The sequence below is a fragment of the Hemiscyllium ocellatum genome, chromosome 17 (genome assembly GCF_020745735.1).
Source record: "Hemiscyllium ocellatum isolate sHemOce1 chromosome 17, sHemOce1.pat.X.cur, whole genome shotgun sequence".
In the NCBI taxonomy this organism is placed as follows: Eukaryota; Metazoa; Chordata; class Chondrichthyes; order Orectolobiformes; family Hemiscylliidae; genus Hemiscyllium; species Hemiscyllium ocellatum.
In genome coordinates, this window is record NC_083417.1 from 3,701,960 (window position 1) to 3,716,147 (window position 14,188).

Below are 14,188 nucleotides of genomic sequence, written 5' to 3' on the forward strand. Positions count from 1 at the left end.
CCACCAGCCCACCCAACCCCCGACTCACGGACCCCACCCCAACCCAGCGCCCCACCCCTCCCCCACCCGCAGTGTAACAGAACAGGATTCTCACCCCCATTGGTCATAGCTGTTGATGTCCCAGATGACGCCTTGCACAAAGATCTTGTGTTCATACAACGCTGCAGATTGAAGGGGCAGATTGTTACAATGCAGACAAGCCAACACATCTCACCCAATCACAATAGTACCCCCACCCCAAAATAAACACCCCCTCCTCTCTCACCCACACAGAGGGGCTGGATAAGTTCAGGTTAAGGAGGGGAACCCAATAGAGGTGCGTATGATTCTGAAGAGCATGGACATGAAGCAGCTATTCCCTTAGTTCAAGGGTCAATAACAAGGGGGCTTCATTTTAAAGAGAAAGGCAGGATGTTGTGGTTCTGTTCGCCGAGCTGGGAATTTGTATTGCAGACGTTTCGTCCCCTGTCTAGGTGACATCCTCAGTGCTTGGGAACCTCCTGTGAAGCGCTTCTGAGATGTTTCCTCCGGCATTTATAGTGGTTTGACCAGCTCGGTGAACAGAACCACAACAACAACACTGGAGCTACAAATCTTCTCCCAAACTCAGAGAGGCAGGATGTTCAGACGGGATTTGAGGAAGAATTTTTCGACCTACAGTATTTGGGAATGTGCAGTGTCTGGAATGTGCAGTCTGACAGGGGAGTCGAGGTTGAAAACTTCACAACCTTCAGAAAAAAAACCACACCTGAGATGCTAGAACATTCAAGGCTATGGGCCTAGTACAGGGACATTGGACTAACAAAGGGAGTAGTGTATTTTGGGTAGTACAGACATGATGGTGAAGGGTCTCTGTTTGATTCTGTGACCCCAAGAGAAACTGCACCCAAAAGGCTTTGAACAAAGGGGAGGGTTTCTCAGGGTTCTTGCTGATTAACAGCTTTTGAGTGAGTATGTGCACAATGTATCTGTGTAACAGGCTACAATCGGTGAAGACCCTTCCACAAGGAAGTGAGGGAGGATAATTAATATTCCACACAAAACAGTTCCCCAGGGAGCTATACAATCAAGGATTCTCAGGGCATTGGGTGTCACTGCCTGGACCAGCATTCACTCCCCATCCCTAATTGCCTCCCAGGGGCTGGCAGTGGAGCGGAGTTGGAACTTGAGAGCCACTGCAGTCAGTGTGGGGTAGGGGTGGGATTCCCACAGTGTCCACAGGAAGGCAGTGTCCGGATAGTGACCCCAGTGACACTGAAGGAAAGCAATCCTCTGCACCGTGCCCATCAGGCAGTGAACTCACTCACCAATCAGAGCTCCCAGGATATAAGGAGTCAGCTTCTTGAAGACAATGGAGTTGGTTGGCCGATTGCCCTCAAAGACCTGCAAGAGAAACAAGAGCATTTTAAACCGGAGGCTGAGGACTCGAGCTCCAACCTCTCCCAGAGTTACTGGGCAGTGCGGGGGCACGGGGAGGAGGAGATCCAAACAATTATTTAACAAATGTTGCTGGTCATCATCTCAGAAAGTGACAGAGAGATTGGGTTTGTTTGGTGTCAGAGCCCATGCGGGAGGGACAGAGTGTGGGCCTCATGCCTCAGGTAGAAAAAAGACTGGTCCTGGACAGGTAGCAGCACAGAATGATCCCAGAGTTGAGACATTCCCACACTTGCAATCGTTCACATGCAGGAAATTATAAGTTGATCTAATCGGAGTGTTCAAGCTGTTTGAGGGTGGGGATGGGGTGTAGGAGGTAGAGGCACTCTCCCTCCCCACTCCCCCCAAGGTAGGGGGGCAAAGAAATGTCCCGTAATTCTGAGATACCACTGGCAGGGGGTGGGGGTCACCGTGTCTCACAGGGACAGAGTCAGTAATCTCCCTCACTCTCTCGCTCCTCAAAGGGGAAATATGTTTAGGTTGTAAATCACATTAAAATTATACAGGGAGTTTGATCAGAGAGAGTTTCTCTTTGTGGAGGGCACTAAAATATACAGGGGAAAGGTGGGTTGAGTTCAGAATTGATCACACTGACCTTGTGAGGTACCAGCTTCTCCAGGGCATCACCACTCAGGCCAGCTGCTGCCAGCTCCTTGCGGGCTTCCTCTGCTGACTTGCCCTTCATTAAAGCCTCCGTCTGAGCCAGGAAATTTGCCAGGAGAATCTGAGAAACAGAAGACAAAAACATGAGAAACATTTCTGTAGCACCTCTCGTAACCTGGCTCTGGATGGGATGCTCTTCGATGCTGACTCAATGGGCTGAGTGGCCTCTTTCCACACTGTAGGGATTCTGATTGTGGAGCATTGCTCAGACCAGCTTGGGATTTCTCAGCTCGCACTCGCTGCAGTTCGGATCAGGTCATTGGGGGCAGGTAGATATCACCCTATCGTCACCCGGCCCAATGTTCATGTCCTGCTTTCCACTCCTCCCACTCCCAAATTTCTCCAGAAACCCCCCTCCTCCCAGCTCACCCTCATTTCTGATGGTGTCTGGAACTCCTGCTGTGAATGGGTTTGGTGGATTACTGCAGGACAGACACCATCCTGCAGAGGGAGCCAGAATCAACATTTTCCAAATTTTCTTCAAAAGCTGGTGAAGGAAGTTACGTCGACATCTCAGACAGAGTGTAAAACTCATCACAAGCAAAATGTTGCCCATCCATCTCTCCTCTGAAGGTTCCCACTGAATCTGTTTCCCCAGCCTTTTCAGGCAGCATGGTCCATACCACAACAACTTATAGCACCAGGCCATTCAGCCCATCAAGCCTGTTTCACCATTCAATTAGATAATGTCTGATCCCTGGCCTAACTCTGTATCTGCCTTTAGCCCATGTCTCTTTACACGTTTGCTTCACAAAAACTTATCTGAGATCTAAAATTAACAACTGACCCAGCATCCATGCCATTGGTGGACGAGAGTTCCAAACCTCTCCCACCCTGTGTGTGGAAGTGCTTCCAAACATTGGCACGGTGGCTCAGTGGTTAGCAGTGCTGCCACACAGCACCAGGGTCCCTGGTTTGATTCCAGCCTCTGGCGACTGTCTGCGTGGGTTTCCTCCAGGTGCTCTGGTTTCCTCCCACAGTAATGGGTCAGGTGAATTGGCCAGGATAAATTGCCCATAGTGGTAAGGGGTAAGGGATAATGTAGGGGTATGGGTGGGTTGCGCTTCGGCGGGTCGGTGTGGACTTGTTGGGCCGAAGGGCCTGTTTCCACACTGTAAGTAATCTAATCTAATCTAACAAAGATGTGCGGGTTAGGTGGATTGGCCATGCTAAATTATCTATAGTGTTAGGTGCATTAGTCAGAGGGAAATGGGTCTGGGTGGGTTACTCTTCAGAGGGTCAGTGTGGACTGGTTGGGCTGAAGGGCCTGTTTCCACACTAAGTAATCTAATCTCTCCTGAACAGTCTGGCCCTAATTCTCAGACTATGCCCTTGGTTATAGAATCCCCAACCAGTGGAAATGGTCTATTTTTACCTGATGCTGTCTTGCCAGGTTAATATCTTGATCACTCCTTGACCTTCTGAATTCTGGGAGGAGCCATTTTGCAGTAGGGTATCTATACCTCACCTGGCTGTTTTAGCTCAGACCGATACTGTCAGGTTACTGAACCTTCTGACACATTCTTCCCTATCCCCTTCTCTCTCTTCATCACTTTGTAACAACATTAATAAATCTCCCTTTAACCATCTTTGCTCCTAATCAGCTATCCTCTCACTGTACAGCAAAACAAAATCAATCCAATGGCTGAATGGCCTTCTGTTCCTATCCCCCAGGGGGAAATAAATCAGCGCAGTTTCTGGTTTCATGTTTTCACTCACTGAGTACAATCACTTACTGTTTGGGATTGTTGCTATGGAATCCAGTTCTTGTTTTGCTGGCAGTATATTAACTTAGACAGGGTTTGCATTTTAAATAAGCAAATTAATCAGGAAAAAAGGACAAGACAATAGCATCAGGAGCATTTCTGTACACACACACAGACCCAAAGAGACACAGTGATCATCATTGATCAAGATCAAACAATACCTTCCTGTAGCTGCCTCAGCTCCACAGAAAAGGAGTTTGTCTTTATCCTTCCCAACAGCCCATTCCCGGTCTCTTACCTTGTGATGCAGTCCATTCCGGATTGGGTTCTGGGTCTGTGCCGGGATTAGGAAGTCAGCAGGAATCATCCGGGTTCCTGAGGAGGAGAGAGAGACAGTTGGAGATCCACTACAGACCCAAACAGGGGACTATGTCCTGCTTTAAGACGGTGCTGTCTCCCTATGGAACTGCAGTTAAAGACACGGCCTCGAAAATAATTCTTACCTTCTCAGTTGGCAGGATGCTCTCATCATCACAAAACAGTTTCTGTTCAATCCCTCTGTCTGCCCTCCCACACCATCCCCTCCATGTAGACACAGACACATCACCCCGACATGTGGGCACACCCGTGAGGCTACACTCACCCTGGTGGATCAGTTGGTAGAAAGCATGTTGCCCATTGGTGCCTGGCTCACCCCACACTATGGGCCCAGTGTTGTAGTCCACCCGGGTCCCTTTGCTGGTGATGTACTTGCCGTTAGATTCCATATCGCCCTGGAAACCAAAAGGCAGGCGGTGAGAGGTGAAAGAGAGAGACAGATCATAGAACAGAATCCTTACAGTGTGGCCCCACCAACGTCTCACAAGCTTGATTGAGTTTTTTGAAGAAGTAACAAAAGAGAATTGATGAGGGCAGAGAGTAGACATGATCTATTATGGACTTCAGTAAGGTTCTCCATGGGAGACTGGTTAGCAAGGTTAGAGGTCATGGAATACATGGAGAACTAGCCATTTGGATACAGATATAAATGATTCGGATGGGAGCACAAGAGGTATAGTTAGTGAATTTGCAGATGACACCAAAATTGGAGGTGTAGTGGACAGTGAAGAGGGTTACCTCAGATTACAACGGGATCTTGATCAGATGGGCCAATGGGCTGAGAAGTGGCAGCTACAGTTTAATTTAGATAAATGGGAGCTGCTGCATTTTGGGAAATCAAATCTTAGCAGGCCTTATACACTTAATGGTAAGGTCCTGGGGAGTGTTGCTGAACAAAGAGACCTTGGAGTGCAGGCTCATAGCTCTTTGAAAGTGGAGTCACAGGTAGATAGGATAGTGAAGGTGGCGTTTGGTATGCTTTCGTTTACTGGCCACAGCATTAAGTATAGGCGTTGGGAGGTCATGTTCCAGCTGTACAGGACATTGGTTAGGCCACTGTTGGAATACTGCATGCAATTCTGGTCTCCTTCCTATCGGAAAGATGTTGTTAAACTTGAAAGGGTTCAGATAAGATTTACAAGGATGTTGCCAAGGTTGGAGGATTTGAGCTACAGGGAGAGGCTGAACAGGCTGGGGCTGTTTACCCTGGAGCATCGGAGGCTGATGGGTGACCTTATAGAGGTTTATAAAACCATGAGAGACATGGTTGGGGGAGGGGGGAGGAAGTGTGTGGAAATGAAGAGGAGGATATAAAAAGGACCCAAGGGCCAACTAGGGTGGTGTGTGCATGGAATGACCTGCCACAGGAAGTGGTGGAGGCTGGTACAATTATAACATTTAAAAGGCATCTGGATGGGTATAGGAATAGGAAGGATTGGAGGCCAAACGCTGTCAAAGTGAATTAGATTAATTTAGGATATCTGGTCGGCATGGACAAGTTGGACCAAAGGGTCTGTTTCTGTGCTGTACATCTCTACGATTCTAAGTCCACACAACCCACTCAGTCTGACCCCTCTACACTAGTCCTGCATTCCCATGGCTAACCCACTCTAAACCTACATATCCATGGACACGATGGGCAATTTAGCATAGTTCATTCACCTAACCTGCAGATCTGTGGGAGGAACCAGAGCACCTGGAGGAAACCCATGCAGATAGGAGAGAATGTGCAAACTCCACACAGTCACCAGAGGGTGGAATTGAACCCGGGTCCCTGGCGCTGTGAAGCAGCAGGTTAACCACTGAGCCACCGTGCCACCCCAAACAATTGCTTGTTCAAGTTGCCACGTGCTGAATAGTTTTGGGTTTGGGTTTCCCAAGGATTAAACATTGCGGCTCTGATCTCTCCCCACAGGGACACGGTGCCCCTGTGCTCAATCTGCCATTTACCCACTGCATGGTTGTGGGGCTAAAAGGAGGCCATTCAGCCCCTCCAGATGGTGTGCTGTTCACTCAGATCATGGCTGATTGGATTGCACTACATTCCCGCTTACCCCCTACTGACCTTACATCACCACTCCCACTTCCTCATGAAGAATCTATCCAACTCTGTCTTCAAATAACCACAGAAACTGCTTCTACTGCTTTTTAAAGGAAGAGATTTCTAAAGACTCATGGCCTCAACATTTTTTTGCGTAATCTCTTTTTCAAAACACACCAACACCCATGTATGGGTCTCACTCTTGCTGTGAGGAGGAAGGAGGTTGATTTTTTTGAAATGTTGGCCGGGAGGTACTGGCCAAGAGAGGATTGGAGGCTTGGGGTAGGTCAGCCATGATCGTGAGTGACAGGTTGGGCTTGCAGGGCCCAATGGCCTCCTCCTGATCTTATAAGCAAAGGAAGGGCATTAAAGTAATTGGACAATACCTCTGTCAAACAGAGTGACAGTGCAAGAAACAAAAGGTGGCCATTCAGCCCATCGAGAAGTGGGAATGTTCACCAATTATTGCACAATGTTCAGCACCATTCCCAAATCCTCAGACACTGAAACAGTCTGTATCCATATGCAACAAGACCTGGACAATATCCAGGCTTGGGCTGACAAGTGGAAAGTAACATTCACGCCACAGAAATGCCAGGCTATGACCATTACCAACAAGACACAATCTAACTGATGACCCTTGGCACTCAATGATGTTACCATCACTGAATCCTGGGTGTCAGAGGTTAGGAATATTGCAGTTAGTAGCTCACCGCCTGACTCCCCAAAGCCTGTCCATGATCTACAAGGCACAAGTCAGGAGTGGGATGGAATACTCCCCATTTGCCTGGATGGACAGCTCCAACAAACACTCAAAAAGTTAACACCATCCAGGACAAAGCAGCCCGCTCGGCTGGCGCAAACACCCACTCTCTCCACCACCGATGCTCAGGAGCAGCAGTGTGTACTATCTACAAGATGCACTGCAGAAATTCATCCAATATCCTCTGACAGCACCTTCCTAACCCACAACCCACTTCCATCTAGCATGACAGGGGGCAGCAGATACATGGAGACACCACCCCCTGCATGTTCCCCTCCAAGCCCCTCACCATCCTGACTTGGAAATATATCGCCATTCCTTCACTGTTGCTGGGTCAAAATCCTGGAATTCCCTCCCTAAGGACATTGTGGATCTACCTACAGCACATGGACTGCAGCGGTTCAAGAAGGCAGCTCACCCCCACCTTCTCAAGGGGCAACTAGGGAAGGGTAATAAATACTGGGCCCAGCCAGCAAAGTCCCATCCCACAATAAGCCATGATGTTATCCTGAGACTGTGTCTGAACAGGGGATTAGACTCAGTTCTAAGCAGAGGGGCTGATCCTAACCAGGAAGGGATTAAAACCAACACCAGGATTTCACCATCAGGCTGATCACAATATTCACAGGCAGCAACAAACACAGACACCCTGGCCACTCCCTCCGAGAAAACCCTGTCCAGAAGGCAGAGACCCTAACCCCACCATCATCCCAGACAGACAGACAGACAGACACACACACAGTTTTCTGGAACGTTTGCATGTACCTGTTGGAAATATGCTGCGAAGCGATGTAGGTACTGATCATAGGGCAGCAGTGCGTGGGTCTCCACATTGTAGACGTTGATGTACCAAACCCCGAGGAGAGCGAGCAGCACTGGGGCATTCTGTTCCAGCGGAGTGCAGTGGAAATGGTGATCCTTCAGAATGACAGAGCGGAGAGTCAGTGAGCGAGCGAGAGAGGGACAGAATTCCCTCAGCTAACAGCTCTTCACTTGCACTGTCACACAGAAACCTCAGCATCAAGACAGGGTGGAGAGTGGGGGTGGGGGTGGAGAGTGGGGGGGGGGGGGGTGGAATGGGGGAAATTGAACCACTGTCAGGGATGAATTTAAAGGAGGAAGCTTTAGGAAAATAAGTTACCAAGGCCCTGAACTCTCTCTGGAACTTAAGACACAAGCAATGTCAGTGCAGTGTGGGCAAGCAAAGAAAGGGAAGAGTTAATGATGGGGCGAGAGGAGTGGGGCTGGAGGAGATGAAAGAGTGAGAGGCTGTAGAGGGACTGGAAGGATGAGAATTTCAGATGAAAACCAGACGGTATTGTGACGGAGGGTTAGTGAGCAGGGTCCAGAGGGAAGCAGAACCAAAAGGTGTCCATCACACAGCCAGTGCCCAGCTGGGTCAGCACAGGGTAACAGTGAATGTTCCTGTTTAACCATCTACTCTTGGCCAAGAGCACAGCAAAGGCCATGGGAAAGAGGGGGTGGGTGGGAACTAAAAAGGAGCTGGGAGGATCAAGAGGGTATTGCCTGCATTGTGATCACTCTGTTACTCACCATCCAATGTGCTCCTTTCAGTAACTGCTCAAAGTTCTCAAATCCTGAAGGGGACAAACAAAGGGTTAGTGTTACTGTGATAAAACACTGCAGATGCTGCAAATCAGGAACAAACGCAGAAGGAGCTGGAGAAATCCAGCCGGACTGGCAGCAGCTGTGTCCAGAGACAGAATTCACAGTGGGAGCTCAGTATGACCATTCTGAGAGACTGTACTGGCGACAAAAGGTATCACAGCACTATGTCATCAGGAGGAGAGGGAGGCCAGGGGAGTGAGAGAGAAGGGAGTGGGAGAAACAGGAACGGGTTTCCCAGCAATGGAATAAACATTCATTCTAAAGTAACCTCAGAGGCACAGACACACCGGCTGTTGGATACAGTAGCAGAGTGTTATACATACCCACATGGAGCGCAATGGAGAGGCCAATGGCTGACCAGAGAGAGTACCGGCCCCCGACCCACTGTGGACAAGAGGAGGAGGATTAGAGTCAGAGACACCTCTATTACACGTCCACCATTCCCGTTCCCAAACTCTACACCAACCTTGATCTGTCTCCACCTTCCATCCCTTCACAACGCCTGAGCCCCAGCACTCCCCCCAACTCTTCCTCTCCCATCCAGCCCCCAACAACACCCACTCTCCCCAGTCTGCTGCTTCCAAAACAGACATGTGCAATGCTGCACTGTCACAGAGCCCAGGCTGAAATGTGTGCACCTTTGAACTTTTCGGAAAGGCCACGGATTTAAATAACCCTGATCGGCAGCAACTTGAGACCGGCTGCTGATGCTCACCAGCTGCTGGCAGTCTCTTCCACACGGGGACAGCCAACACTATCTTTAGTCTCAACACCAGCTAGTGCTCTGCTCCCCTCCCCTTGGCAGGAGTTACTTGGGGAAATATAACTCAACAGGGAGCAGCACTAAAGCAGGGGAGATATACCCACACCTTCCACCGGTATCTCAGGAGACTGCAAAATATCCTGCTCCAGAGAGAGATATTGAAAAGTAGGGAAGTCATGTCAAACTAGCCCAGAACGGGCTCAACCATTCAAAACATTCTTGGTGTCCACCTGGTAAATAAAAGGCAGTGGAGAAGGTATGAGATGATCACAGAACAAAGAACCAATGGGAAAAACCAAACAGGCTGGGACTCCTTCCTTGAGGGAGGGAGAGGGCGGCGAGAACACCTGATGGAAGGCTTTAAGGTACAACACAATATGGATGGTGTTAACAGGCAGAAGGTGTTGCTGCTTCTGAAGGTCATAGAGACAAGGCAGTCCCTAACCACACCGAGCCAGAATTCGGCAGGAACATTTCCACCGAAGAATGTGCAATCTGAAGGGAAGAGCACAGACAGACTGAGGTGGAAGCCGGATAAACACGAGGGAGAGGGGAATACATGCATATAGTGATGGGGTGACAAGAGAGCATGTGAGAGAGAGACACTGACATGGAGTGTGATCACTGCCAGAAATGTGATGGGCCGAATGACCTATGCTTGAAATTGTGCATATCTATATAGAAATAGAAATATAATGTCTATATAGAAATAGAAATATAAGAGAGTCAGCAGGTGGGACTGATCCCCATGTACTTACATCCCAGAACTCAAACATGTTTGCTGGATCGATTCCAAAAGCCTTGACTTTGTCCTAAAAAGAGTCAGAGAGTAAGGAGTCACATTAAACAGAGACAATAACAGGAGGAACATTGGGGCAGAGGGGAACTCGGCACGGAGCCAAATCCCCAGTGATTTGTTGTGGAATGGTCACATGTTTCAAATACACTCACCGCATTCGTCGACAGGGCAACAAAATGCTTGGCAACAGCTGAAGGCTGAGGGAAATCAAAAAAAAGGAAAAAAATAATTACAATTTGGAAGTGAAGTATCCCCCCCCCTCAGCCAGACAGAAAACACGGCTGCGTCTGGGTGGTCTCCCTAGCGGTCTCCTTTTATAATGTGCTCAATATTTAGGTCCTTAAAATCAACAGCATAAACATTACCTAGTCGTCATTTCAATGTGGTTTATGGGAGCTTGCTGTGCCCAATTACATTACACCAGCTGGTTGCAGGATGGGGGAAGTGAGGTCTTCAAGAATGGACACGGTTGTTAACCGGGACAGAGCAGGAACCACACTGGGTCAAAGCAGTGGCCGATGCTGGTCCCCTGACTGTGGTGGGGTTTACTGGAGTGGGCTCTGAGTGGATTTCCAGGATGTTGCTGGGACTGGACACTTTCTGTGATGACAAACTGGAATGTTTTCATGAGAACAGAGAAAGCCAAGCAAGACTTATAACTGTAGTAAATAAAAGGGAGAGGTCCAAGTAGAGTGAATGAGAAATTTCCAACCCCCTAAAACAAAGAAACAGATAAGATTTGTTGGGAGGTGGTGTCATGGTAAGGTCACTGGGTGAGGATGTTCTGGGAACACCAGTTTGAATCACACTGCAGCAGATGGTGATATTTGAATTTAATACATTTCAATCGTGACTATGGAACCATTATCTATTATCATAAAACCCCATCTGGGTGACTAATGCCCTTTAGGGCAGTAATCTGCCACCCTTCCCTGGTCCAGCCTACATGTGACTCCAGACCCACAGCAATGTTGTTGCCTCTTGATCACACTCTGGACAATTAGGGACGGTCAACAAGTGCTAGTCCAGCCAGCCAAAGATTTAAAAAACCTTTTAAATTCAGGGACAGAATGAATTTAGAAGAATTAAGGGCATTTAAGGAGGATTTTATTTCACAAACAGAGAATGGTGAGGAATCTGAAACTCAATGAAAGGAGTGGCAGAACCACAAACTCTCATGGCATTTAATGAGATAACCATGTGGTGTGCTGGAATCTCTGTCATTCTCACTCTAACTGGGTCACAGTAACCTGTATCAATATCACTGTGACAATACCTGTCTCCATCTCCACTCTGCCATTCATACCTCTACAACTCTAACCTTCAGCACAGGCATTACAATCTCGCCCTGTGCTGTACTTTCAAAGATCCTTTTTTTTGGAATAATTGATACCACCCAGGCCATTTGCTCCTTATCCCCCTTCGTGAAACGGGATCGAACCTGCCGGGGAGAGGGGGGGGGGGGGTGGGGGGGGGTGGGGAAACTCAGGAACATCTGGCACTCCGCTCCAGCTCCACTCAAAAACCAACCCCCTGGCCTGCAGCAGGTCAGAGTCTCTGCCCACATCACAGGATCCATCAGAATGATCCTGAAAGAATTCCAGGGATTCTAATTTCCGTCTCAGAAACTGACTGCCCTCAGGGTGGGGCCGAGGGGGGGGAATAGACACATTCGTTGGGGGCAGAGTGCTGATCAGTTCAGTCCCTGCCCTGGAATAAGGGAGGCTGAGCTCCCCCCTCTCCACCCAGAGCAATAGGCCATTCCCCTCTGGGTGGCTGGGCTCACATACACTGAGGGAGATACCAGGTGGGTGGGTGTGGGGGGGGGGGGGGGAAATATGAATGCAGCCTGTCCCTCCCTCCCCATTATACTCACATCACTCGCAGCTGCCAGGAACCACTCTTTCGCTGACTCAGCGTTGGTGATAGTCTCCTGGGTGGTGAAGGTCTGTGAAATAGCGAGAAACACTCAATTACAACAACTCCACACTACAGACAATGTAACCTCCACCCTCCTGCTACATCATCTCTGCCCCACCCTAACCCCCAGCTACTTCGCCCCAATCCCAGCACCCTCCCCCCACAATAATCCCTACCAAACCTCCCCCCAAACAAACTACATCAACCTCTACGTGTGCCCCCCCCCCACCCCCCAAGAGGGAGTGGATTTCAGTTGCTGAGCATTAACCCAGTTGCCCATAGACGCGCCCACTCACCTTGGATGCGATGATGAAGAGGGTGGTCTCAGGGTTCAGCTCTGCCAGGGTCTTTGCCATGTGGGTGCCATCGATGTTGGACACAAACCAGGCCTTGGGCCCCCCCTTGGAGTAGGGTTTGAGAGCTTCAGTGACCATGAGTGGACCCTAGGAGAAAACAAGAGCAGTTCAGATTAGATTACTTACAGTGTGGAAACAGGCCCTTCGGCCCAACAAGGCCACACCGACCCGCTGAAGCGCAATCCACCCATACCCCTACATTTACCCCTTACCTAGCACTACTGGCAATTTAGCATGGCCAATTCACCTGACCTGCAAATCTTTGGACTGTGGGAGGAAACCAGAACACCCGGAGGAAACCCACGCAGACACGGGGAGAACGTGCAAACTCCACACAGACAGTTGCCTGAGTCGGGAATTGAACCCGGGTCTCTGGCGCTGTGAGGCAGCAGTGCTAACCACTGTGCCACCGTGCCGCCCATAACAGAGGGAAGAGGGGTGACAGAGCGACAAAATCATAATTCCTGCTCAGGTCAAGAAAACAACCAACTACCAGCCCGAGAGGCCACAGGCTCAATCAGAGTCAAATCTTCCAGCAGCAGGCACTGCCGTTCATTGAGAAAAAGAAGCTCATTTCACTCTATTCAACCCCTTCAACCTCTATCTCAACCACCAGCCCTTCGTAGAATTAGAAACACAATGTTAGACAGACAGTGTCCCCACCAGTACTGTACCCCAGTATTATACAGGGACAGACCTGTCCTCATTAGTATTGTAACCCAATCTTATATAAATGACAGATCTGTCCCCACCAGTACTGTACCCCAGTGTTATTCAGGGACAGACCAGTACAGGTCTATAACCTATGCAATAACCTCTTGTGGTTTTGGAAGTTTCCACATTCAGTTGGATGTGATGCAGGCTGAGTATGCAAGTTGCAGAAACTGCTGGAAAACCTCAGCAGGTCTGGCAGCATCAGAGGAGAGAAGTCAAGACCTTGCTGTTGTGAAGGGTCACTGGAGCTGAAACACTAACTGCTCTCTCTCCATGACTGCTGCCTGGCCTGCAGATATTTCACAGCAATTCTGGTTTCGGATTTCCAGCATCTGTGGTTCTTTAGGTTTGTTTATTTTGTGAACGTTGCAGTACCAGGTCAGAGCCCCCGATCCCGATGTTGACCACGTCAGTGATGGTCTTTCCAGTGTATCCTTTCCATTCTCCACCACGGACTCTCTGCAGGAGAGAGAGAGAGAGAGAGAGAGAGAATTGGAGTCAGTAAGGTACAAACTCTAAGCCACAGTAAGCTGTCTACCTCCCAGCTAAACAACTATTACACACTCAGAACTGCATATGTAAAAAGAACCGGTCAAACCCAGCCCTTCCTGGAGACTGGATCTCAGTGAGAACGTGCTTGTGAAGAAATGATGTAAATAACAATAAATCCCACTGAGTTGGCAGCAGCTAGGTACCATCCAATGTCACATGTTAGCTCCCAGCTTCAACCAATCGTGTCCCATGAGCAGCAAGGGACTGAGTGAGGTTTATTCAGTGATCTGTCAGTGACACTATCCATCTGCCATGACACTGGCAGTGGGTCTACTCCATTCAGAGTTCACTCATTGCTGTGGCCCTAGTGTCAGGTCAAGCAAACCAGATGGTATTTCCTGTTAGTCCATTCACCTTACCATTACAATACAAGCTTTTTATTCTAGAATTATTTTATTAAACAGAATCTAAAATCTTTGAAAGTGTGTGTATTTCTATTCTACTATAATGCATGGCCTTTGTTATTT

At 48.9% G+C, this 14,188-nt stretch overlaps 1 protein-coding gene across 1 annotated transcript in view; it reads right to left on the reverse strand.

The window, feature by feature from the left end:
• Positions 1–14,188, reverse strand: part of gpib (glucose-6-phosphate isomerase b) — a 36,746-nt gene that overhangs the window by 1,862 nt on the left and 20,696 nt on the right. Inside the window, exons 5-17 of the mRNA XM_060837922.1 lie at positions 13,545–13,628; positions 12,396–12,542; positions 12,056–12,127; positions 10,332–10,376; positions 10,139–10,192; positions 8,941–9,001; positions 8,543–8,586; positions 7,754–7,906; positions 4,450–4,579; positions 4,105–4,181; positions 2,033–2,161; positions 1,308–1,383; positions 95–161 (exon numbers count right to left, since the gene is read on the reverse strand). Of these exons, the coding sequence (XP_060693905.1) occupies positions 95–161; positions 1,308–1,383; positions 2,033–2,161; positions 4,105–4,181; positions 4,450–4,579; positions 7,754–7,906; positions 8,543–8,586; positions 8,941–9,001; positions 10,139–10,192; positions 10,332–10,376; positions 12,056–12,127; positions 12,396–12,542; positions 13,545–13,628 (1,139 nt within the window). The remainder of the gene's footprint in view (positions 1–94; positions 162–1,307; positions 1,384–2,032; positions 2,162–4,104; positions 4,182–4,449; positions 4,580–7,753; positions 7,907–8,542; positions 8,587–8,940; positions 9,002–10,138; positions 10,193–10,331; positions 10,377–12,055; positions 12,128–12,395; positions 12,543–13,544; positions 13,629–14,188) is intronic.